Source organism: Lottia gigantea (assembly GCF_000327385.1).
Source record: "Lottia gigantea unplaced genomic scaffold LOTGIsca_88, whole genome shotgun sequence".
NCBI lineage: Eukaryota > Metazoa > Mollusca > Gastropoda > Lottiidae > Lottia > Lottia gigantea.
This window is the reverse complement of record NW_008710892.1, coordinates 532,165-557,037: the sequence shown is the minus strand read 5'-3', so window position 1 is coordinate 557,037 and position 24,873 is coordinate 532,165. Positions and strand designations below refer to the sequence as shown.

The 24,873-nt window shown below is 32.2% G+C and overlaps 1 protein-coding gene across 1 annotated transcript in view; it reads left to right on the top strand.

Annotated features, from left to right (window-relative positions):
• LOTGIDRAFT_223003 (hypothetical protein) overlaps positions 1 to 21,291 on the top strand; it is a gene marked incomplete at its 5' end in the record, with an annotated part of 34,682 nt that extends 13,391 nt beyond the window's left edge. The window contains 27 exons of the mRNA XM_009067993.1: positions 64 to 207; positions 334 to 420; positions 657 to 736; positions 1,174 to 1,291; positions 1,678 to 1,780; positions 2,049 to 2,179; positions 2,844 to 3,011; positions 3,570 to 3,711; positions 4,140 to 4,321; positions 4,828 to 4,977; positions 6,843 to 6,941; positions 7,110 to 7,271; positions 7,588 to 7,746; positions 12,206 to 12,295; positions 13,588 to 13,698; positions 14,648 to 14,773; positions 15,054 to 15,301; positions 15,615 to 15,785; positions 16,181 to 16,326; positions 16,628 to 16,767; positions 17,139 to 17,227; positions 17,530 to 17,673; positions 18,033 to 18,123; positions 18,326 to 18,610; positions 19,016 to 19,125; positions 19,533 to 19,680; positions 20,691 to 21,291. Coding sequence (XP_009066241.1) covers positions 64 to 207; positions 334 to 420; positions 657 to 736; positions 1,174 to 1,291; positions 1,678 to 1,780; positions 2,049 to 2,179; positions 2,844 to 3,011; positions 3,570 to 3,711; positions 4,140 to 4,321; positions 4,828 to 4,977; positions 6,843 to 6,941; positions 7,110 to 7,271; positions 7,588 to 7,746; positions 12,206 to 12,295; positions 13,588 to 13,698; positions 14,648 to 14,773; positions 15,054 to 15,301; positions 15,615 to 15,785; positions 16,181 to 16,326; positions 16,628 to 16,767; positions 17,139 to 17,227; positions 17,530 to 17,673; positions 18,033 to 18,123; positions 18,326 to 18,610; positions 19,016 to 19,125; positions 19,533 to 19,680; positions 20,691 to 20,726 — 3,660 coding nt within the window. The 3' untranslated portion in view covers positions 20,727 to 21,291. The remainder of the gene's footprint in view (positions 1 to 63; positions 208 to 333; positions 421 to 656; positions 737 to 1,173; positions 1,292 to 1,677; positions 1,781 to 2,048; positions 2,180 to 2,843; positions 3,012 to 3,569; positions 3,712 to 4,139; positions 4,322 to 4,827; positions 4,978 to 6,842; positions 6,942 to 7,109; positions 7,272 to 7,587; positions 7,747 to 12,205; positions 12,296 to 13,587; positions 13,699 to 14,647; positions 14,774 to 15,053; positions 15,302 to 15,614; positions 15,786 to 16,180; positions 16,327 to 16,627; positions 16,768 to 17,138; positions 17,228 to 17,529; positions 17,674 to 18,032; positions 18,124 to 18,325; positions 18,611 to 19,015; positions 19,126 to 19,532; positions 19,681 to 20,690) is intronic.
• Between the last annotated feature and the right edge of the window lie 3,582 nt (positions 21,292 to 24,873).

Below are 24,873 nucleotides of genomic sequence, written 5' to 3'. Positions count from 1 at the left end.
TGCTCTACAAACAACACTGTGTGTTCACTCATCCATCATTTTCTATAAACCAAATTATTTCAGTTCCCTGGTTTGAAACTAGAAAAAGACAAGAAATGGGAGGTACCGACATTGTTACAAGTTCGTCTGTGGTTAGGTCTACAGAATCAGGAAGCAGAGTGGCACAAGATGCAGAAAGAAGGGGAATTGGCTGTTTTTGCTGAAACTGTGAGTTGTTATTTTTGAAGAATTAATATGATTCTAGTGTTTCAGTCAAAGTGAATATAGCTTGTTCTATTATCTTGAGTTCTATTATCCATGTAAATTTTCATATTTCATTCCCGTCTGTTTCAGTATGAGAATATGGTCAGTATATTGGGATCGTGGACGACTAAAGGACCAACCATGTCACGCCCGAAATTCTCTGACAGTCAAGGAAAGGTAAGTAACTTCCTAAACACATCAGCTAAATGTTTGAATATTCAAATCCATGTAGAATTATTTTATCTCGTTTTGAATAAAATACCTCACTTCATCTTAATCATTTTTACTTTCTTACTCAAATTCTAACGTCCGATATTTGACCAATCAGGAACAAAAACAAAGGATGAAGAATGCCATTTGATTTCACCAGCTGAATCAGTAGTAGTAGGATGTAAAACTCTATTTATTTCCAGGTTTCTCTACCAAAAGATAATTTTGTACCACCACCAGGGTGGAGATGGGACAGTGAATGGTATGTCAGTCCCGAATTGAGGTAAGAGCAACTCCAGTTTTTCTAGATTGTTTGCAAAATTATAGCTGTTTTATTGCCTCATTAGAGAACCATCTCACTCTGGTCTGGTTTTTGTGACTGCACTTTAAGATAAGTTTGAATGGTCTCATATCACTGTCTATATTACCTACCCACTGTTTGACAAGCTCTTTAATGCAAGGGGGCAGGGAAGGGTATTTTTTTGCTCGATCACGACATTTAAAATCTCCAAATTTTTATGCCCGATTATGAAGGGGCACAGAAGGCAAATATTTTTATAACACTCTGCAGAATTTTGTGGTTGACCTGGTGATTGATACACAATTGCAGAGACAGCCATTCACAATTGGTCAATAAAATACGCTCCTTCCTGCCCCCTGCATTTGGGAAAAAACTGGGAACTACACTACAATTTACTGTACATGTATTTATAATTTCAGTATGTTATTTGAAAAAGACGCTGGTCATAAGAAATTTATTGAAGATATTTACGAATGTCAATCACGAGGTATCCCAGGTGGAAACTGGGCACAAGCTTCACGACCCTGGTCAGATGTTGTAAGTTATGGAAAATTATTTTAAATAAAGTTGAAAAAACCTCTGAAGTATTCTTTGATGTCTTAACATAAGCTGTATGAGATGATTTCTTATTAATAAGTTATGAGACCAAAGTCTTCACACTGATGACTATTCTTGATTTTGAACATTTGCTCCTATTCAATAATTTTGTTTGCTTTGCCTTTAATCCCTTGTTGGAAATTTAACCCCATTTTCAAAACTGTCTGTGCTGATGAGGACAAGAGAGGTCCTTGCCAATCAAATATTGTTTGGATAGATATATTGAATATTTTTTGAAAGAAAGATGAAAGATAAAACTATAAGATATATTTTGTTATCTGTATGGGTGTAATATGTATTATCATATGTTTTATTATCCTATATAGAAAGGTGATGAATGTCCAGGCAGAGATGATATTAAACTAACAGAAGGTTGGAAATGGGATAATGATTGGCAGGTGGATTTGAGTCGAGCTGTTGATGAAGAGGGTAAGACCATTTCTAATTTGATACTGACTCCGCCCCTTTATCAGTTAAAGTTCCGTCTGTTACCTTGATCAGTAGAGTCAGTCAACAAGAAGCCCCACTTTTAATTTGATTCTGTCTATGGGAATGGGCATGGAAAAGGCATCTAGTCACATGCTACAGGCTGTACATGTTTAAGATCCTTGCCAGGTGGAAATTGCTCTCATTGCACACCACAAGGAATTGTCTATCCTCATTAGACTAGTTATTATATTTTTATTCTGTCCAATAGGTTGGGAGTATTGTGTTGAAGCTACTATAGGAGGATATGGTCCAGTAGAAAAAACATATCATCTTTGTCGACGTCGTCGTTGGTTACGATCTCGTACTCTCACTATGGATACCAAAAAGAAAGCAGCACAGGTACGACAAATAGAAATATTTGGGTGGGGAAACGTCGTGATATTTTTAAAAAATTTCCCAAGGGGGAAGATGTCATGGTTGTCCTCGATTACAGATAGTGATCTACCAAACAGGATCAGTTTTCTTTTTCTGATGTACGTCTGTTTTCCTATTGCTTTGAAGCACTTGAAATCAGCTTATTCACTATCCACAAACTATGTTGCGATGTTTTCATATGACATAAATAATTCTATTTGATATTTTTTAATTTGAATTTCACAAAGGAGATATCATTGGTATGAACTACTTATATTATATTCAATTATTGAGAGACTCTTTGATTTGTATATTGAAAATAAAATATCTACATATATTGAGTCACTATGTCTATAAAGCTGAAATGGAATAGGCCTAGTGTTTGGTTATTAATGAATGGTGATTGTGTGCCCTATTCTCAGTCTGAAAATCTGATAAACTGAGTGTGTCATCTTTCCTCCTTGTTGCAGTCAACTCAATGATAAGCGGAAAAATAATCCAGAAAAGATCACTGCATAGAGATTTAGTCTGGTAGACAGTATCCTTGACAACTGCATGATGTCCTAATATAAAAGCAATCATTCAAATTGTTGTTTTCTGGCTTTTTCTAATCTGAATTTCAAATCTTATTTTTCTCCAGGAGAAACAGGCAGCAGCTGCGGCCGATGGCTGGGAATATGCCCCGCTATTTAACATGAAGTTCCATGCTATAGAACGAACTATGGATTTAGTCAGACGTAGAAGATGGCATCGTAAAATGGTGGCAGATAATCCCAGTGCTTCTTGTTTCTTCAGTATGGCGTCTGGGGTAAGTATGGTCCAGATCTTATTCCTTTCAGCGCAACAGCAATCCTAGTTTTTACTAATTTACTTTGTTCTAAAGACCATTTCATACATTAGAACACAAGGCTGTAAGAAGACACAAAACTATGATCATTATCAATGGTATTGTCATTTGCTTAGACCATCAAAGACTCTAAATTCAAGGTTTTATCCTTATACTAAAAGTAAGTTGTTGGTCGTCGTGGTAGTTGGTAATAACATGGTGGTTTAATAGTTGAGAATAATTTGAGACCTGAATGATATTTGTATATTATAGGAAGAACAACAGAATGCCTCCCTAACAGCACCTAGAATGTTTTTAACATTTGACAGTAAGTTTTAAGCTTCTATCATTTTGTCTGTTATTTGAATTTCAGTCACAAAACCAAGTGACTAGGATTGTGAACTCTCTAAATAAGGTGAATTACCCATGTCTCTTGGTGCCTTGGACCTTATTCTTGAAAACTTAACTTAAGATATTTTTAGTGTTCCAGTCATCTGATTGGTCATTCACTGGTATCAATTTAAAATTTGTTTTATTATCCAATCAGAGAACTTTATTTCTTCAAATCCAGAATGTCGAGAGTTGTTGTTTTATTTAATTATTTTTTTTTCAGAATGTTACAAATATCAGTTACGAGTGTATTTATATCAAGCTCGAGGTTTACTGGCTGCTGATGATACTGGTTTATCAGGTAAAATAGATATTGGTTGGGGAAGATGATGTTTTTATTCTGATTTGTGGGGTCTGTTGATGTTAAGTCAGAAGCAATTTTAAGAAGGAAATGTTTTATGACGTTACTATCGCAAAAGCTGCTATTGATATTTAAGGACCTTTGCATTGGTGATGTCATGAAATGCTTAGTTTTAGTGGTATTACAAGACCTGCAGAGTGCAGACGTCTGATTGAAAATTGGAATGGTGCTAATGGATGCTATCAGTGTCACTGCCCGATACACATACAAAATTTAAAATACCTCTTTACAAATATCCCTTTTAAGATTAGGGTTTGTCTGTATAATGGTAAACAAATTTAATTTTATTGTTTTCTGTTTTTCACCGTCTTCATTATCCCACATGGTGCAGGATGTAAAACTCCATTCATTTCATTTCTGTTTTGCAGATCCATTTGTTCAAGTGTCATTTTTAACACGAAGTATGAAATCGGAAACTGTTGAGAAATCTTTATGTCCCACGTGGGATCAGACCCTGATATTTGAAGACATAGAAATTTACGGAAACCCCAAATCTATCGAATCTCAACCGCCTGATATAATTCTTGAACTCTTCGATCACGATACGTTCGTAAGTTTATTTTTATTACTTGTGGGTTGTCTTTAGGGATGGTTTGGTCGGTTAAGTTTGGGTTTTGGACAGGCTTATTCAGCATTAGAGAGTTGTATTTGATTGGTAGAGTGATTAAAGATGAAAGAATTGCTGACACGGAACTTGAAAAAACCAAGAACTGAGTGCTGTTTATTGCTGGCTGGACAAATTAAAGAGTAAAATTGGAAAAACATGATACAATTCTAACTGGTTTTGATCCAGTTTTATTTTTTTTGGCACTCATTATGGGAAAGATTTTTGAAGAAATAAGAGCTCTGCATTTGAGCTCTAGCCAGAGGCGGTGCCAGGTTTACGTCCGAGAGGGGGGGAAGATATCTGAGATTGCCCCAATCTTTAACCTTGTTATGACATTTTTGCCTGAAAAACTTGCTTTCAGGGATGCAAGGAGGGGCGGATGCTCCCTCGACCCCCCTTTGGCTCCGCCACTGGCTCAAGCTTATTTTTTTATTTTGTTTCTATTGAAGGGTAAACCAGAGTTTTTAGGAAGAACTAAAGCTCAACCAATGGTAAAACTGGATCCATCTGATGCTAGAACTCCCGTATTACAATGGTACGATATATTCCGTTTCAATACAGAAGGAGGAGAATTACTCGCTGCTTTTGAACTCTTCTTGGTAAGTTTTCAATCACTATGAATATTCATCATTTTCCTAAATAGATATTAAATATTTTTTTAGTGACTAATGTGGCTAATTTCATCTGTTGTAGCATTTTTCAGAATTGATGTCTGGCACTTAGTTCTCTTACAAATACTCTAAAGATCCTTTACATGATTAATACTAATATTGTATAAGAACCAGATGCCAGATTTTGATTCTAAAAAATCATATTAATACAAGCATATATAATTAATTAACTTTACTAATTGCCTTAAAAAGTTATAGCATTGTTTGATCTAATATTCCTTTACCTACTAACTTACAGCTGCTCTGAATATAATGAACTTTGACCTTTGTACAAATTTTCTTAATATTCTCATGCTTTGGGCCACACAAAGGCTGAGTCTGAGAGTGACAATCTTTCTCTCGAAACTGAATCTGAATTTTAATCTAAAATTATTACTAGGTTCCACAAGCTGGAGATAAAAGTGTAAGATTTCTTGTATTAACTTTTACTTGGTGCTGGATACCGCCATTTTTGACTTTCAGAAAATTTATGACTTTTGAGAGTCTATAGGGAGGATTGATCTTAAATTCCACCTGAAAATTCTTTTTTCATTTTTTCACGCTTTTCATTTCTTTGCTGTTCTTCAATCCAACTTGGATCGATTTACAATTAGGTAGTATAGTATAATGAAAAACATTATATATGGAGTTGTATTTCATTTAGGTTAAGGTGTTTTCTGTTGCCTTTTAGACATTTTGAATCATGGCAATTGGATTCTTTCCTCTGTCAGCTATCATTTACTTTTAATGTATTTAATTTTCTTGTCCTATTTTCTGACTGTTCCTTTTTCCTCCCCATCATTTAGTTAAAAGATGCAGAAGATGAAATAATAACCGTGGAGACTGGGGTAACGTCTGTTTACAGCATGATTTGTTAGTTTGTAGATAGATTGTCTGATCTGAATTTATTTTCCCTGCTGGCTACTACACTCGCCATCAATGATCTAACATAATTCTTCTGAAAGTTGTGTTCTGTTGAATTTTGATTCTGTAGTGTCAGAAGTTTTCATGATTTAATGCTTATGAATTCAAATATAATTTTGTATTTTGACTGAAAGAAAAATGAAATTTTATAGATCTAAAAGAATACTTCAATTCTTGGCATGGTTTTTGGATTTTTTGTTGTTGGTTTTTATGATTGGTTGATACAGTTCAGAGTCATGACTTTGACACTTCGTCATTTCATGGTAGTTATGTATTAGCCTGATATGTACGAACTGTATCTGATTATTTATCTCCCTTTATAAAAGGGTAGATAACCTTTGTCGATGTTTTGATTTTATGTAAAAACCGCCATCCAATACAAGTTCTCACATCTTTTTTTGAAGAGTTTTCCCTTTAAGTGTGCCTTATTACTGACTGGTGCTTTTTGACAGTATCAAAATTACTTTCAGAATGGCTATTTTAGGAACCCAGTAGCAATGCTCGATTTGAAGCTTCTGTAGTGTTTGGGAAGTACATTTTAGAAGACTTTTACCTGGCCGCGTATTCTTGAAACGATCTTAGCGCTAAGATGTCCTAGAATCAATGTTAGAAGATAAGAACCTAGGACATCCCAGCACTAAGATCGTTTCGAGAATACGTGGCCTGGTTTATTTTGAGATTTTTTAAGTTTGCATTGAAACTAATTAAACTCGCATTTGAGATTTATCTAAAACTACACAATTCATTAATGTGTTTCCAAACTTCTTCCAAAAAAAGGTCTAAACAAATTTCATAAGAACAGGTGGTTTGATTTCATAATGTATTTAATGACTCAAATTAACCTCAAAACCATTCAAATAACTGAATAAAATGTATGTTATATATTTCAGATGACGGGTAAAGATTTACCGTTTTTACCCCCTAAGAGAGGAAATCTATACCTGGTCCCTAACGGTATTCGACCAGTCATGCAGAGAACAGGTGTAGAGGTATGTCATTTTTTTTCTTAATATTTCACTAAAAAGGCATTTGACACATCAATATTTTTCATGAAAAGCTTGTCAGAAAGAGCTTGTCAGAAAGAGCTTGTCGTCTGAGTATTCTTTTTACCAAATTGCAACCAATAATGTTTCCTGATAATATGTTATTTTCTACAGGTTCTATGTTGGGGAGTAAGAAATATGAAGAAATTCCAGCTTGGTAATGTATCTTCACCTAGTATCGAGTTTGAATGTGGAGGTAACCTATTACAGTCTACAGTTATCAAAGATACCAAGAAAAACCCTAATTATGATGAACCCTTGTTATTCTTTGATGTGGTAAGTTAACATTACGGACAGAAGAGATTGTAGTTGTTAATTCACAAATTGTGTCAGACATTTGAAGTTTTATATTTAACCTATTGGATGTGAAATTGTTACAGTAAAGTTTCTATATTTATATTGTATGCAGCTTTGATAAGATTGTGGAGAAACTTCCATAATTATTCATATCCCATATATTTCTTCTGTCATAGGTCTCAATTTGTTAAAATTGCCTTAATATAAAGCAAAAAACAGGAAATAGTTTTGTCATGGCTTTGATTTTCTGGTTTTGATACACCCATGTCTTATTTCTTTTCAAATTATCTTACAGATGTTGCCGAAAGATGAATTATACATGCCTCCAGTTAATATACGAGTTCGTGATCATCGTCAATTCGGTCGTAAACCAACTGTAGGAAACTATGTACTGAAATCACTAGAAGATTTTAGAATTGAACCATTATACGAAGTTCAAGATGACGACAGCGAAGTTCAAGGTAGGATATTCCCAATGATGATATAATAATAATAATAAATCTTTATTATTCCTTATATGGTATTCATTGTACAATAAGAGAGATCTTAGATACAAATACAGGAAAACACAAACGACTGACACACGATAGACTGACACACAAACAACTGAGACATGAACAACTGACATATGAACGACTGACACATGAACAACATGATTGACTGACACACGAATGACTGACACAAAATCACAAGCTTCTGATTCAAATTTCTGGACTTTGAGTGTCACATACATTCTAAAATTCACGTCTGCCAATCCTTGAAGCATTAAAGCCTTATAGACCAATCAGATGCCCTTTTAGTCGTAAAGCCAAATTGGATTACAATAAATGCACCTTACTGTATACAATGTGTGAAATTTTCGTGAAATCTTTAGGTGGAATTGTGGGTAACGGAGCAGAACATATAGTTGACATCCCAACAGAAGAAAAACCCAAGGTAAGAGGAATTCTGGTCTATATTTCTTAACTTCGCTTTATATTTATATCAAATTTCATTAAAAAAAAAAAATGTTTGAAATTTTAAATGAATTATTGAGGTTTGAGATATAAAGCAAAATAATTTTTAGTAATTTTTATGCATTTAACACCTTACGGCTCTATTTCTTAGATGTTACAAAAACATTTGACTAATACACACTGAAATCACTGATTCTCAGATGTGGGTTGTATAAATTATTTCTAAGAATTAGATCCTCTATCTTTCACTAACACCAAACTATATTTCTATATTTCTATCTTTAAAAAGAGGATTCAAGAATATCTTCTGAAAGGGGAACAGTGATCAATTTGCATGTGCTTTTTGTAAATCTGTATTTTTTACATCCTGTAATGTCAAGTTGTAATGTCAAGTTGTAATGTCAATTTGTTATGTCAATACGTTATGTCAATACTAAATGGAATAAGAGGATTCAAAATGCATGATCTTAGCTAGATTAAAAGCTAAAGGCAGAAACAAATGCATGTGCTCTGTGGAAATGCATTATTAAGATAATGGGAAGTCTACATCAGAAAGCATGTGCATTAATATATCCTTATTAAAAGAAGTCATATCATTACATAAATAGGGAATTTTGCCATAATCAGAATTATAATGATTTTAAACTATTGCTTAAATAGAGTAAGATCAGAATGCATGTGGTGCTACTAGTAAAAAAGGCTGATACTATATTAGGAAAGAGGACTTTTGGTTTTCATCGACTAAGGTCAAATTCAGAATGACTATGTATTTGCCCTTTTGGATATCTTTGTACTATGTTAGGAATTTATTTAATTCTTACATTTCATAGCCTATGATATTAAAAACAAAATGCATACAATGAGCATTAAGCATTCTTTAACTTCAATATATAGGTTAAATTCAGAATGCATGTGCATTTAAGTTCTTTCATTAAAATCTATTTTTCCAGTCACAAATTTATCATGATATTCATAAGTGATTAAATGTCAAATGAAACTATCATCATTTTATTCTAAATTGATTTATTGATTCTTTTCATAAATAATGTAATGGAAGTGGAAAACGTTCTTTTTATTTCTTCAAATTTGATCATGCATGAAAAGTAAAAACTGTTTCATCTGCTTGGTGGTATTTTTATTTAGAAATCCGACTCCCTTGACACAGCAGTCACAAATCTTATGATGGAAGTCGACTCAAAATTACGAAGTGGTTTAAATCGTAAACGAAATGGTTACGAATCTTTAACGTCCACAGAAATTAAAACAGTTGACAACGTAAGAAAATCGTTCGCACATTTTGTGGTGGGCATTTCACGTATTCATGTTCACGAAATCACCATTTTTAGTTTGAAGTTATTTATAGTAACATTTTAGTGTTCAGTTTGTATTCTTTGAATCCTCTTTTTCATAATATCGTTGAATTTAGCACCAATGAAATTGCTTGAAATTTGTTTATTGCGGGGTGCTGTTTCACGATATTGCTGTGTTATGAATTTTTGTACTAAAATTGCTAATATATAATGGCATGGTGTTAAAATGGCTTAAAGAGATTGTCCCTTTAACAATTTCATTATTAAAGCTTAAAATTTAATCTTCTTTAAGTGGATTATGTACACAAAGATTAAGTGTGAGTTTAGAAAGAAGAAAAGCCCTACCTGCTAATTGGACTCTTCCAACATAATAATAATGTATACCATTTGCTAAAGAATATGCATGTGTGGAAGAGTTCATAAGAAGTATTCATATGACATTGCAATAGTATATCCAGTCTTGCTGAAAACAAATAGCTCAAGCATTTTGTAAGTGGGACAGTCTCTTTAAGGCTAAATTAAAGAAGAAATCTAACATAACCCTGTTTTAGTTTGTAAACAACGTAATTAGATTATTAGCCTTCATGGAAACAGAAAGTATAGTATAGCCTCATTCTCATCTGGTTGAAGATTTCTTTTTCAGATGAAAAGCCATTGTATAGAAATATAGGTCAAATAGAATTATGCACATGCGAGAATGTTTCAAACCAATAACATGAATAGTCTACTATATTCTGAGGTGGAATATGTGATATAGATAGCGAAGATATTCAACATCAACTTATGGAGTAGTCTACTTTATTATTTTTAGGTAGAATAGGTAGTAATTAAATCTATACAATATATGTTCTTGACCTTTCAACATTGTGTTCTATCCTACCTAAACTACCTAAGAATATAGTGGACTAGTCATGTTAGTGTTTTGAAGGTTCCTGGATGTGTATACATCACCTTGACCAATTGTAGCTTAGAAAGTTTTGTTTGTTTGTAAATTAGATAGAATTTTACAGGGAATTATAATTTTCATTTTTTACTGATAGATAAGAACCTTGTTCATAGCTAGTCATGATGAATCTTAGCAAATTGATTACTTGTTAAAAAGACGTAAAATACGAAGAACATTGATTGGTTAATGTTAGTGCAGAATATCCAATCAGATTGTTAGCTTGTTGTCATTATTATAATTTTGAGATAATCGTAAATGTATTATACAAAGAACACTTATTATTGGTTTATGTCAATATGGTATTTATGAAGAACCCTGATTGGTTACCGACGATGATATTAACCAATCAGATTAGTTGTTACATATAAAATAATAACAGTTATTTTAGAACTAAAAGGTCGTTTCAAAATATGTAGAGTTGAAGTTCTAGAATTGAAGAATTGAATTGAATTGAAATTACTAGTAACACTATGACATGAATGAAAATATGATATTTTATATTATTTGCTACCTAAGGATGATTTCCCAGCGTATGACAACATCTCAATGATATCAGAGAGTAAACTATCCCTCTCTGATAAAACTTCATTATCGGAAAAATTTCATATTAAAATTAGACGTAAAAAGAGTAAGGTAAACACGGTGACCAGACAAACTTTGAAATTCTGTCAATTTCTTGTAGCTACAATGTTTGAAACTTTGATTCTCATTTTAGTTTTCTAAGATAAGTGACTAAGATGTAATATTGTCTCAAGAATTATTTAAACATATGTTCAAATATTTCTTTTACATTGGATTTGACTTTAAGTCGTATCTAAGTTTGTTATAGTTACATATATGTAGTATATCTTGTGGAGAACGCTTACATATATACTGTACTTAACACATATTCCAACCATAATCCAAGAGGTTGTTTTTTTCATACAAAGTGTTTTTTATCCAACAAAAAATATATTAATCAGAGTCAAAATATCAAACATTTTAGTACAAGATTAGCAGTAATTTCTCCTGTGTATATATCTGACTCCTTTGGTTGGTTAAGGACCCGTTAGATGTGGAAATGGAAGATTAGTTATTTTGTTTAGTCTATTGTGGCTTGATAAACTTCAGCTTTCAGATTTCAACGTACTTTTCTAAGATATATATATGTGTTGTCATCTTTATTTCAGATTTTTATTCAATATTTAATCTTTGACTTAATTGACCTTTGACCTTTAATCCTTGACCTCATGACCTCAGATTTTTGAATATATTTCAGATGAAGCATAAGACAATAATATCTTTCCTGTCTTTGATAATCTGAAAACCTTGCGCATTTTTGCGATTGACTTTTTGCATGAATTTGCATAAATTACATTTTTGATATGTATATTCGGAATTAATATGGGACAAAAATTTTTAGTTCTAGACTCACATTAAAAGGAAAGACAGACTCATACATCTAAGATTTTTTGCATAAATTTGAAAATTAAATCTTTTTGATATAAGTTTATTTAAGATTAATAGGGAAATCATAATAAGCTCACAGTAAAAGAAAATGTATGCATACATAAATTCATTTCATTAGTCATTTTCATATTCATTTGCATAAATTTGCATATTTCATTCAATCTTCCTACTGTATCTTAATTGAAAATTTTTCATCTTTTCTTGCTTCCACCCGAATTTTTAAAGAAGGGACTTTTCGGAGGAATAAAAAAGAAATTGAAGTTTCCACAGTTAGATCTGCCGGACGTTGGAACATCAGTCTTACAGGAAGTTGGTGAAATGAAAGATGCTCTGATTGACGAGGTTCATTTCAAAGCACTAGACATTTTCGGTGTTTAGGCACTCCCCTCTTTCAAATTTCTCAAGTTTTGGAATTGTAGCACTTTTAGAAAAATTATTCCAAATTTTGCTGGGCTTTATTGAGGTTTCACTTAGATAAGGTTTTTATTAGCACCAGAGACCCTTTTGATAAAATTCAAGCACTTTTAGAAGTTCTGCAAGATTTTTGGGGATTTGTTGAGCTTTAAGGTTTTTACTAGCACCCTTTTTAAATAAAGACCCTGAATGGCTTGGGTAGGAATTTTTTAATTTAATGCCTTGAATACATAAACAAAGATCTTAAATTTTTGTCGCATCCTTTTTCATTCTCCCCTATCAATAGTTTCTTGGCATCAGCTAGGCAGGGCATGCTCTTTTTTTTACCTGGTGTGTAAGTACTATTCATGAATCTACAAATTGGCGCTATTGTTGACCTCTCTGGATGAATGATGCCATCTGTGATTGAAAGACCCAATTTGACTTCATGGCTGGATGTGTTTTTCAACAATTTACAAGTCATCATCAGGTGAAATGAGGAATTATAAAAAATTGGAAGAAGTATTCAAGTTGTGACTCAGATTAATTCAATCATTTTCCATTACAATTGTTTCTATACTGCTTTCCTTGACCAATGTTTGAATTCCGCGGTGTATTTATCACAGACTCTACTGCAAGTTTCAACATCTAAATACAGACAAAAATAACAGTTTTATTAAATTACAAATTATTTTATTTTTTCCAGTTTTAAATTTTAAGTTTTGAAGCAAAATTCACATTTTCTAATAATTTTTCAAATTCTCCAGATGTCTACAAACGTCAGCTGGAAGAAATCTTTCTAAAATTATTGTCAAAAATATCCATGTTTCTTTTCGCTGGTGTTTAAATTTCATTTTAACATAACTGAAATTATAGATATTACTCCATTTAAATCTTAAGATTGTGAATTTTGCTTGTTTTTTGCATGGTTTTTAGGTGATGGTTTCTGGATTCTGATATTGTCATTTTTTAAAAAATAATTTTGATATATGTTTAAGAATTTAACAGATCTCAACCATAAAGAAATTAATCGAGAACTAATATTGAATGTAGCCATCATGGATGTTTTAATGTTTATTGAAATAATACAATAATTACTAATATCTATAAAATATTTTATGTCAAGGAGTCAACTTGAAATGTATATTTCATCTCTTATAATAACATCAAACTCCTCAAGATTTTCTCACCAAATTTCTTGGTTCCTGATGTACGATTTTCACCCTACTTCTGTTTTCTAGAAAGAAGAGCTGGTCGATGAAGAAATTGATTGGTGGTCCAAATTTTACGCATCTATTGGCGAAACGTCAAAGTGTAAAAAGTATCTTGAAAGAGGCTATGATAAGATTAAGGTAAGTAGGTGTATAGAATCTGAACAAGCTACTCAATAAGTGAATGCGTTGATGTCAAATAAGCTCTGACAGATATTTTGATAGTACCACACTGTCTGCAGGTGTGTCAGCCATCTTTTATTACGCCTGTGGCATTACAGTCTTCTACAGTGTAACAGGAAAGTTGAACTGAGCATGTGCTACATCTTTTATTAGCAATTGGGTTTCAGGTCAAATAAATAAATGAATAATAACTTATCTGTTATCTGATCTGTAGATCTATAAAACTAACTTTGTATACTATTTGTAGATCTATAAAGCTAACTTTGTATACTATCTGTAGATCTATAAAGCTAACTTTGTATACTATTTGTAGATCTATAAAGCTAACTTTGTATATTATTTGTTGATCTATAAAGCTAACTTGATGGAAACTATATATATTATTTGTAGATCTATAAAGCTAACTTTGTATATTATTTGTTGATCTATAAAGCTAACTTTGTATACTATTTGTAGATCTATAAAGCTAGCTTTGTATACTATTTGTAGATCTATAAAGCTAGCTTTGTATACTATTTGTAGATCTATAAAGCTAACTTGATGGAAACTATATATATTATTTGTAGATCTATAAAGCTAACTTTGTATACTATTTGTAGATCTATAAAGCTAACTTTGTATACTATTTGTAGATCTATAAAGCTAACTTTGTATATTATTTGTAGATCTATAAAGCTAACTTTGTATACTATTTGTAGATCTATAAAGCTAACTTTGTATATTATTTGTAGATCTATAAAGCTAGCTTTGTATATTATTTGTAGATCTATAAAGCTAACTTGATGGAAACTTTGTATACTATTTGTTGATCTATAAAGCTAACTTTGTATACTATTTGTAGATCTATAAAGCTAACTTTGTATATTATTTCTAGATCTATAAAGCTAACTTTATATATTATTTGTAGATCTATAAAGGGGAGTTAGAGAAGTCAGAAACATACAATGGGTTCACAGATTTCTGTACGACCTTTGCCCTCTGTCGGGGGAAAGATGAAGATGAAGATGATACTAATATAGTTGGTGAATTTAAGGTAAAAATTGAGTTGTTTTTTTTGACAAATGTCATGCATGGAATGCTAAAAGGGATGTTAATATATCTTTATTTACCAGTCATGTTTGATTTCAATTACTTGGTTATTGAGGGGACACATATCAGACATTGTTGATATATCTGCATTCATCCAATCAACATTAGTTTATTATTAGAACAGTATCTAACGAGAGCTCTGCATGTCTCCTGTACACCTGCTCTTCCCAATTTACATATGTTCAAGCCCCACCCATGTCAACTAATCTTTGCTATTTTCCTAGGGGTCATTCCGAGTGTATCCTCTACCAGCAGACCCTGCTGAGCCTCTACCCAGGAAAGCTTTAAGTGCTCTGCCTCCTAGTGCACCTGAAGAATGTATTGTACGAGTTTATGTTATTAAGGCGTTTGATCTTCAACCCAATGATTCCAGTGGACTGGCTGATCCCTATCTAGAAGTAATTCTAGGGGATAAGAAGAAAAGTACGAGAGATGAATATATCCCTAATTCTATCGATCCAGTGTTTGGAAAGTAAGTTTACATATTTTCTACGGCCAGAAGGGTATCAAAAAGATGATTGGCACACCAAATTCTGTCAAGAACTTTAAGTCAAGATCCACAAATTCTGTCTTGCGAATGAGAAAATTGAACAAGTTAATATCCACAAACCTAAAAAGTGATTAGATGGTAGTTTAAATATCCATTTTTTTTTTCTGTATTTTCTGTGGATTTTGGGATTTTTTTTGTCTTGTAAAACAGAAACCATCAGTAATTGTTTGAGTACTATTTGTATATTCTGTGGATTTTATTTTTTGATTTTAAAACTGCCTTATTATTATTCCAGAATGTTTGAATTGAAAGCCACCATTCCACTAGCTAAAGATCTGATAGTAAGAATAAAAGATTATGATTTAATCAGTGCTGATGATATAATCGGCGAAACTGTTATAGATTTAGAAAATAGATTCCTTACTAAAAATATGGCTCTCTGTGGTCTGCCTGGTTCTTATTGCATGTAAGTTCCTATTTTATAGACTTGAACTTTGGCTAGTTGCCATGTTTTATATTCCCTTTCACTTGATATTTTCATTTGAAGCTATGTAAATTTTTTTTGACGATGTTGGTACACATTCAGTCTACTGTATTCCGTCAGTCAGCAGCTAACATAGAATTGGTATTTATTCAGTGGAGAGGAGACCAACAACAAAGGGCTTTCATGGGAATCATGAGACTTGGCACGAAAATTGCCACTTACTGGACAAAATTTTTATTTTTGGATCCAATAAAGCAAAAATCTAGTAACTTCTAAATGCAAACTGAAGTAAAACAAGTCACAGTTTATTCAAGGAGGTGTAGGCCTATGGTCTTAATTATTTTCAGTCGAACTAAAATATTAAATTGTTATTCCAGATCTGGAGTGAATCAATGGAGAGATAGTCGGAAACCAAAATTATTACTAGAAGATTACTGTCAGAAACACCATATGCAGGTTCCTATGTACTATGGTAATAACAGTGTAAAAGTTGGTAAAACTGTACATAATCTGGCTAATTTTGGTAAGTTGTATTCTTTTGAACTTGGATCTGTTTCATAAAGAGTAACCATAGATAGATATATTTTGATTCTGTTGATTTTAATCCTCAAGATATTTTCTCCAAGTAACAGGAAGAAACTTGAAGCATCAAAATTCATGCTAGTGAACAGATCAGTTTCCAGGTACATGGTCCTCTGAAATTTCTTATTTCTCCCTTTTAATGGTTTTTAGTTGCAGTCTTCGAATGAGTATCTGTAATTGTGTTTTTCAGCTCGGCACCGAGCCCGTTACACATGATAAATTGTCTCATTTGTTTATTTCAGAGCATAATGTCCGACCCAATGTGAATTGGGGACCACCAGAAGAACGACTAGCGTTACATGTATTAAATACTTTCCCGATAGTCAAAGAACACGTTGAAACACGACCAATATTTAACCCTCTACAGCCAAATATAGAACAGGTAAATTAACCCCAGAGATTCTCATCTTTACAAACAAGCAAGCTGTGGCCATAGTTTTTTGGAACCACATTACTAGTGATACCAGCTGGTCCTTGGCCAAACCTCTTGGCAATTACCTTTATCTGATTATCCCTAATCCATTTATGGCTGGGTTGACTGGAATTATGAGTGAAGATGATTTAAGGTCATTTGACTTTCACATGCCGATCGAGATCGGATCCCAGTGCCTCATTTGTTCGATGTAACCAATATTCACACTGTTGTTCAGTGGCTTTTCATGCTAAGATCCTCGTTGTCTAAATATAGATAACTGTAACCCCGGATTTCTATAAGGTGTATAAATATAATCAGCAATCTGGTTGTTATTTCAGGGTAAAGTACAGATGTTTGTGGATATTTTCCCTAAATCTGTGGGTGAACCTGGTCCACCATTTGTTGTTGAACCTAGGAAACCTAAGGGGTAAGTCTACCTTCTCCCAATGGTTAATCTGCTATAGGTTGAGTTAATACCATAGATTTGTCCACTTAGATGCCCTTGTCAGTGATGTTTGCCTCAAAATGTATGATATACACAGGGGCAAAGAGACGGAAACCACAGACTGCACACATTAATGATCCCTCAACATAAGGAAATATTACGAGGGTGGACTAATGCTGCTATTGTGGAAAAATTTCCCTTATTGCATACTAAATGGTGGTGACTACCCTCACCCAATCCGGAGTAAAAGTAGGGATGTTAAACTTATTTTAATTCTATTCTAGCTATGTATTACGGATTGTAATATGGAATACAGCTGATGTGGTACTGGAAGAAGAATCTATAACAGGGGAGGCTATGAGTGATATCTATGTTGTAGGATGGATGTCCGGCATTGATGAGAAACAAAAAACAGATGTACATTACAGGTGAGAGCTTACAAATGATAGAAATCTTGACCGTATCTGATATCTTCAACAAAGTAGTTGGTAGTTAAGATAGGTTACAGGATCAATAGGATAGTTGAGTACTGTTGGTTTGGTTGTTAGCTACTTGGTTTCAGTTGGATCTGGATCAATTCACTGGTGGTACTATTTGTTTGTTTAGCAGTTGAATACTTTTGGAAATCTGAACAATTTGTATCCTACAGGCTGACTTCAAAATCATTTGGCAGTAAGGTGACATAGAATTTTGACTAAGGTAATACCAAGAACTAACATGATTCTCCTGCTAAACACCTAGACAGTTTTAAGATTTTCATTCACTAATGTGTGTTTATTCTCTACAGATCATTAGATGGAAGTGGTATGTTTAACTGGAGATTTGTATTTCCGTTAGATTATCTACCAGCTGAACAGAGTATGGTTGTCAAGAAAAAGGTAAAAGATTCAAGATATTCCTTCACCTTTATTTATTTTTATTCTTTGACAACATCTTTTCTGTTCTGAATCCTACATGGCATTGTAAACTATGTGGACTCTCTGATTCAGAATATCAGTATGTGCTTTTATGTATATGTGTCTCAAATATGAATTCGAATAAAAGAATATGATAATTGGATGTAATCCGTTTATCCTTCAGGAACATTTCTGGAGTTTGGATGAAACAGAACAACATCTAGCCCCAATTCTGATGACACAAATCTGGGATAATGATAAATTCTCAGCTGATGATTTCCTTGGAACTCTGGAATTGAATCTGAATAATATGCCGTTCCCTGCCAAGAAAGCTCGAAGCTGTGATTTGTCAATGATTCCTGATATTAACAACCCTAAAGATATAAAGACTGTATCGTTATTTGAGTGTAAACGGTTACGTGGATTCTGGCCATGTTATAATGATGAAACTGGAGAGAAAATATTAACGGTAAGTTGGGTAAAATTTTTTTTCTTTGAAATATTTAAGAAAAGAAAGAAGTATTTATATTATAAAATGATAACAACTTAGTTTCCTGAGGATCTGGTCTACCACTTGGCACTTGACCAGACCTCATGGTCATGAATTAACAGACAGTTTAGGTTTATGGGTATCCTATCTATCACCTGGTCCGTGGCAAAACCTTGACATTGATCTTTCTTGGATTAATTGTACAGGATCGACTGGAATAACGTGGAAAGATGAACTATTTCAGACACTAATGAGAACCCACAACAAGCATTTGTTTGTGGTATCCAAGAAAATGACATCAATACTAAAGTTGTAACTGACTATCTTGTTCTAAGCTGGACAAAGAATGGTAACACTTCTGACTAATAATTAAAATAATTTCAGGGTAAAGTAGAGATGGAGTTGGAGTTGATTCCAGCCACGGAGGCTGAAGAAAGACCAGCCGGCTGTGGTCAAGATGAACCTAATATGCATCCCAAACTAGATCCTCCAAAGTAAGTTCATACTGAACAACTTTTATGACCTTGTTAATATGAACTTTTATGACCTTGTTAATATGAACTTTTATGACCTTGTTAATATGAACTTTTATGACCTTGTTAATATGAACTTTTATGACCTTGTTAATATGAACTTTTATGACCTTGTTAATATGAATTTATGAATTTTTTATATTTAGTTGACAGATTAATGTAAGCTTCAGCTTCTTTAGCCTAGAATTCGTAATTCAATTCTTATTTTTAATGAAATTTTCTTTTCATTTTTTATTTGTTCATTTAATTTTATAACAAATATATTCTCATAAAAATGTTTATATCAAAGAGAGTAAATTCATGATATGAATATTTCTGACATTCCACGTTTCCACCGATTAATAATTTATCATTTCTGTTTATTCCAGGCGTCCTGACACCTCATTCCTGTGGTTTGCGTCACCATGGAAAACATTTAAACATATAATATGGCGCCGTTATAAATGGTATTTTATTGGTGGTCTGATTCTGTTGATATTTATATTATTAGTCGTTCTCTTTGTCTATTCATTCCCGGTAAGTTATCGCATGAAATATTTTTTGCTTTTTTACCTCTTTTGGGATTTTTTAGAAAGTGCTCAAGCATGCCAGTGTCAGTTTCACAAAGTTCTAATGAAAGAGGATTCATTTTGTTAGAAATTTGTGTAATAGGGCACTGAAAATAATTTTTTTATATATTCTCAATTTTCGATCGCGCCTAAGCAAGCAGGAAATATAAAAATATGTGTTAAAAACCAAATTGTAAAGATATTGTGGTAAAGACTTATTTTTTGTCAAAAAATGTAATATAAATTGAAAAATATGAATGAATTGGAACCAATCCAGTCTTTGTATTTCCTGGCTTGCCTGTTTTTAGGGCGATTTTTTTCCCTTTATGCAATATTTTCTTTGTTCTACTTTGATAAAATTTATTGTGTGTGGTCTTTTCTAAGGATTTTCATCTCCCAAAAGCATGGGCATATTTTGGTAGTGGTTTTTATCAGAAGACTTGGAGTTCAATTTTTACCTATCCAGAGATATACCCAATGCAATCTGATTAAAATACAGAAATGGATGTTTTGCTCTGTATTTTTTTGGTGGGTGATTCCACTAGCCATCCATAATCTTACAAAACTATCAAGCAGCATGTTTTCTAGGTCATTAAATATTCAACAATCAAATTCTCAGTTCACTTAATGATTTACCAACCTCTTGTAAAGAATTCAGAGAATGCCGTTGTTAAAACCTTGGCTTCTATTATCAACCCACCCATCCAACTGGGTTTTTGATTGGTTAGGATAAATTATAACAACATTTGAAGCAACAAGGTCAAGATTTTGAATGAACACGATTTAAAGGAGAATTTAGTCAGATCATAAATGACAAGTGAAGGAATGCCACAAAAATATGCAACAAATATTTAAATCTGTATTTTAATCAGATGTATATTTTACAATCCTATTTGCGCTGATTAAACCCTTTTAAATAAAAGCTTATGGCAACCCCTTTTTAATTTTTATCTTTATTTTATACAATCTTAATTACAGGGCGAGATTTCCAGATTAATAGTCAACGGAAAATAAAGATTCTTTTCATCTTAATTATTCGTCACAACATTTGATATTTTTATTACCACTACCACTGCATTTCCATTCCTTACCACATCTTTACCACATCCTTACCACTGCATGTTTACCACAAATTTATGACAATTTGTGACACAAGTCATTTTGGCTATGGTACAATTTCACTGCTTCATTGCTTTGGATGTGAATATTTGTAATAGCCACTGTAGTCATAACAAACTAGATTACTGTAATAACAGTGTCAATTTGTTACATTAATTTTGAAAGATGTTGAAGGATTCCACAGTTCATTATAAAATTGCTCTGAATATTAAAAAAAAAAAATTATCTAAGCTGAACAATACAACAAACTAAACAATTTTAACAATAAAATGGACTGAAGGTTTATTTATTGATCTTAATTCGTATCAATTGTAAATTTCCCAATGTGCCTTGTATTTCAGGAACAAATATCCTACTGGATGATAAACGGCTGAATATGTATCTATGTATTAAATTCATATCCCATATTTAAATATTGATAGCACTCTGAACAAGAATCTTTGTATAACTTGTCATTTTCTGTTTCAAATGTTTGTATATGTAATAGGACCGAAATAGTTTTTGAACAAAATATCTTGGTTAATAACCCGTCATTTTTTCCGTAACATATTACCGTTTTGTTTATGTATATGTAATACTGAATACGAACAATATATATTTTGAACAAAGTATCTTGATAAATTGAATCAAATTATTAACAAATAAGAATTCTGCCTTGGAACAACTGTAAGATTTAAATATTGTTTACTTAAAAATAAATTAATAGTAAATATGAACAAACATTAAAATTACTTGATCCAGAAATTCACACTTCACCATTCAGAAGATTATTAAAAATTAACATATTGTAAGGTCGAGTATTGATTATAATTTTTGAAAGATATATTAGCTTGTTTTAGGAGGACTGGCTTTTTTGTCTGATAAGATTGTTTAATACATTCAATAAGTCATTTTGTTTCAGTTATTTTCTGTTCTGTTATATGATAATTTCGGCCTACATTGTTGCAAGAAAACTTGTTTTTGATATACAATATTTGTTGCAATTTGACTTTCATGTGCAAGATAATCAGGAAGCAAGAAGCTCAATATAATTGTCTAAATTTTTTCTGTTTTCATCTATAAGATACAATTCACATTGCCGTTTTTGAAAGCAGGATCATTTCAACTGATTAAGAGTATTCACCAGATCAAATAAAATCAACTTAAACAAAATGATGAGAGAGAGAAAGGACTTCTGGGTTGCTATGTGAATTGCATTTTACCAATTTGTGTAATATTATTTGTTGAAATTTCCTCAAAATCAAATTATTTATAAATATGTTTTCGTTAAGAATTGTTATTTGTTTGTTTTGAAGAAGTTTGTTTGTTAAATCTGCACTTTTTTTCTGTACTTATGTTTGACTGAAAGTCTTTGTAAAAATCTCGACAAGTCATAAATTGAGAAATAAACTATAGGTTACCAAATCTGAATGGTCTTGAAGAAACTTATTAACTCATAAGTTTAATTATTTGGATTTCTGTAAGTGGGAATGTATTAAATCTTGATAAGCACAAAATTGACTTGAAAATTCGTCAAGGCATCTAATTCTCATCACAAACGATAATTTATTTGGACCTCATGTTATTTTGTATTTATGTGCAGCTTGCTATCTAATTCTCAAAGAGAAACATGGGACAAGTTTCATAAATTATAGATTAAAAACTGAGTCAAACAGAATCCAGAATAATTTATCATTAGTTGTTAGTTTTCTTTCTGTTCACCCACCTCTTCATTACTTGTGATATAGAATACATATAATATATAGATTGTTCTGACTTACTGATATTATGTCAGCCAGTTAGATTTATCAATTTGTCAGCTTGTGCCAATGAGCCAACAAGTAAAATTTCACAATGGAAAACTGAGACGATAAGCTTCATGCAATTTCAGATTCATAATGGAATTTTAAGCGAAGTTAATCTACATTTGGAGTTAAATTTTTCCCAAATCAATTGCAATGACTATGAATGGTGGCTACTATAAAAACAAACTCCAGTGCTTCCGAGAGTCGACCCATTGTTGACTTTGACTTTCAGTCGCTTTCAAAAAAGATATTATGGGAATGAATCAAAAACAAGTTGTTAAAAATCTTCACTGTTCAAAGGCACAAATTGGCAGGTCAGTAAATCTCACCACGTGACATTGTTACACTTTGTTACACATTGTTAATTGTATATATTATGATATATGGGTGTAAAAGGGTAAATATAGATTGATATATACCAGTATTCACTTAGAATCTGACCAATTAAACCACGATGTAGGTCAGGCTTAATTCTGTAATAGTTGCAATATACAATAGTTTATTATATTATTTATTAGATGTCTGTGGTTTCTGTGATTAAATTATGTGTTGAAATAGTGGACCTTTCATCGTTTAGTCTTCAATTTTATCATTCATATTACTAATGCGACCAATTTGTAGATGTTTCAATTTGAAAAAATATGGTTTAATTAATTTATAGATTTCGCAAACTACACAATATAGTTTGACGATGTTGTGGATATACTAATATAAAAAATAACCATTTACAAAATTGTAAATTTAAAAAAAAATATTTTACATTTACTTTATAAATGTGATGGTTTCATATTTTTAGTCTTCCAACTCATTTCATACTTTCAAACCACAATTCGATCAAATTCCAATTTCCTTAATCTCACAGCATTATAAATTGATAGGAATATCTATGGGTATATCTCGCGTGTTAGAGGTTTAAGTAAACTTGTAGGTTTAGTTTTCTAAATTTTACACTTATTAAATTACTCTTGCTTGGACACTGCATCTTGTCCACATGCCTGTATAGAGTGTCGATTCTGTATGGATTAAATGTTCATGCATTGAATTAAGGTTAAGATTTCTTATGAATTGTATCTATATTTAAATCTATTGCTTAATTTCATAGCTTTATGGTAGTTTAGTAACTTAGATCTTAAATTAGGATACTGGCAATTCAGATAGACTCACTGATAGATTCATTGGGGATAAAGGTCTACTGCTTTGCTACATCTATACTTAGGAGAGTACTTTGTACAGCTATAAAGACACTATATTTAAACACTCTGTAATTGACTAATTAACTATGCACAGTTGTTAGATCACTCTGTAATGTTGAATTAGCCCTGTATATAGTTATTTAGACACTCTGCATTTATATATAGCTCTGTTTAAAGTTATCGCAACACGCTATTCTTGGAGAAGGCTATTCACAGTTATCTAGACACTCTGCAATATATATAGCTCTGATTATTTGAACTCTCAATTGGAGTAAACTATGCACAGCAGTTTGAGCACTCTGCAATATTAAAGATAGCTCTGTATATTATTTGAACACTCTGCTTTAGGAGTTCACCATGCATAGTAGTTCGAGCACTCTGCAATATTAAAGATAGCTCTGTACATAATATGAACACTCGTTTCGGGAGTTCATTATGAACAGAAGTTTGACCACTCTGCAATATTTAAGATAGCTCTGCACATGTATTTGAACAAGCTGCGATATTAATTTAGTTCTGTATATTATACACTTTAATAATTCATTTATTTGTATTCTTATCTATTATATATACTCACTTCTTATTGAACAAATAATTAATAAATTTACTTTAATATTTCTAACTTGTGCATCTTATTTATACTGAACAGAACTATGCAATTCCAATTCTGACCAAACATCAATGAGAGCAGTCAGTTATTTTGGGTGTTGAGTAAATAGTAATAGAAACTATACAAGTCAGACTTGCATTGTGTTGATTACTACTTACACTGCCCAAAAATAAAGTGGACTTCTCATATTAATGTTTTAATCGGACAAGGATGTTGACAAACATCTTAGTTCGAATATTAGAAAAGCATTGGCGTTATTTTTATGGCACATTAACTACAGGAGATTATGTTGAAAAAGGGGCGACAGTTGGACATCCTTTGCGTTTACCAATGTGCTCTTCCTGGCTACATGGCTGACTCAATAAGTCTGATGAGGTTTGACTATTGTGTATGGATGTATCTGCTCTTACACTGTCTTTAGGTTAGAAATTCTTATGATTTCTATCTTTTTTTAA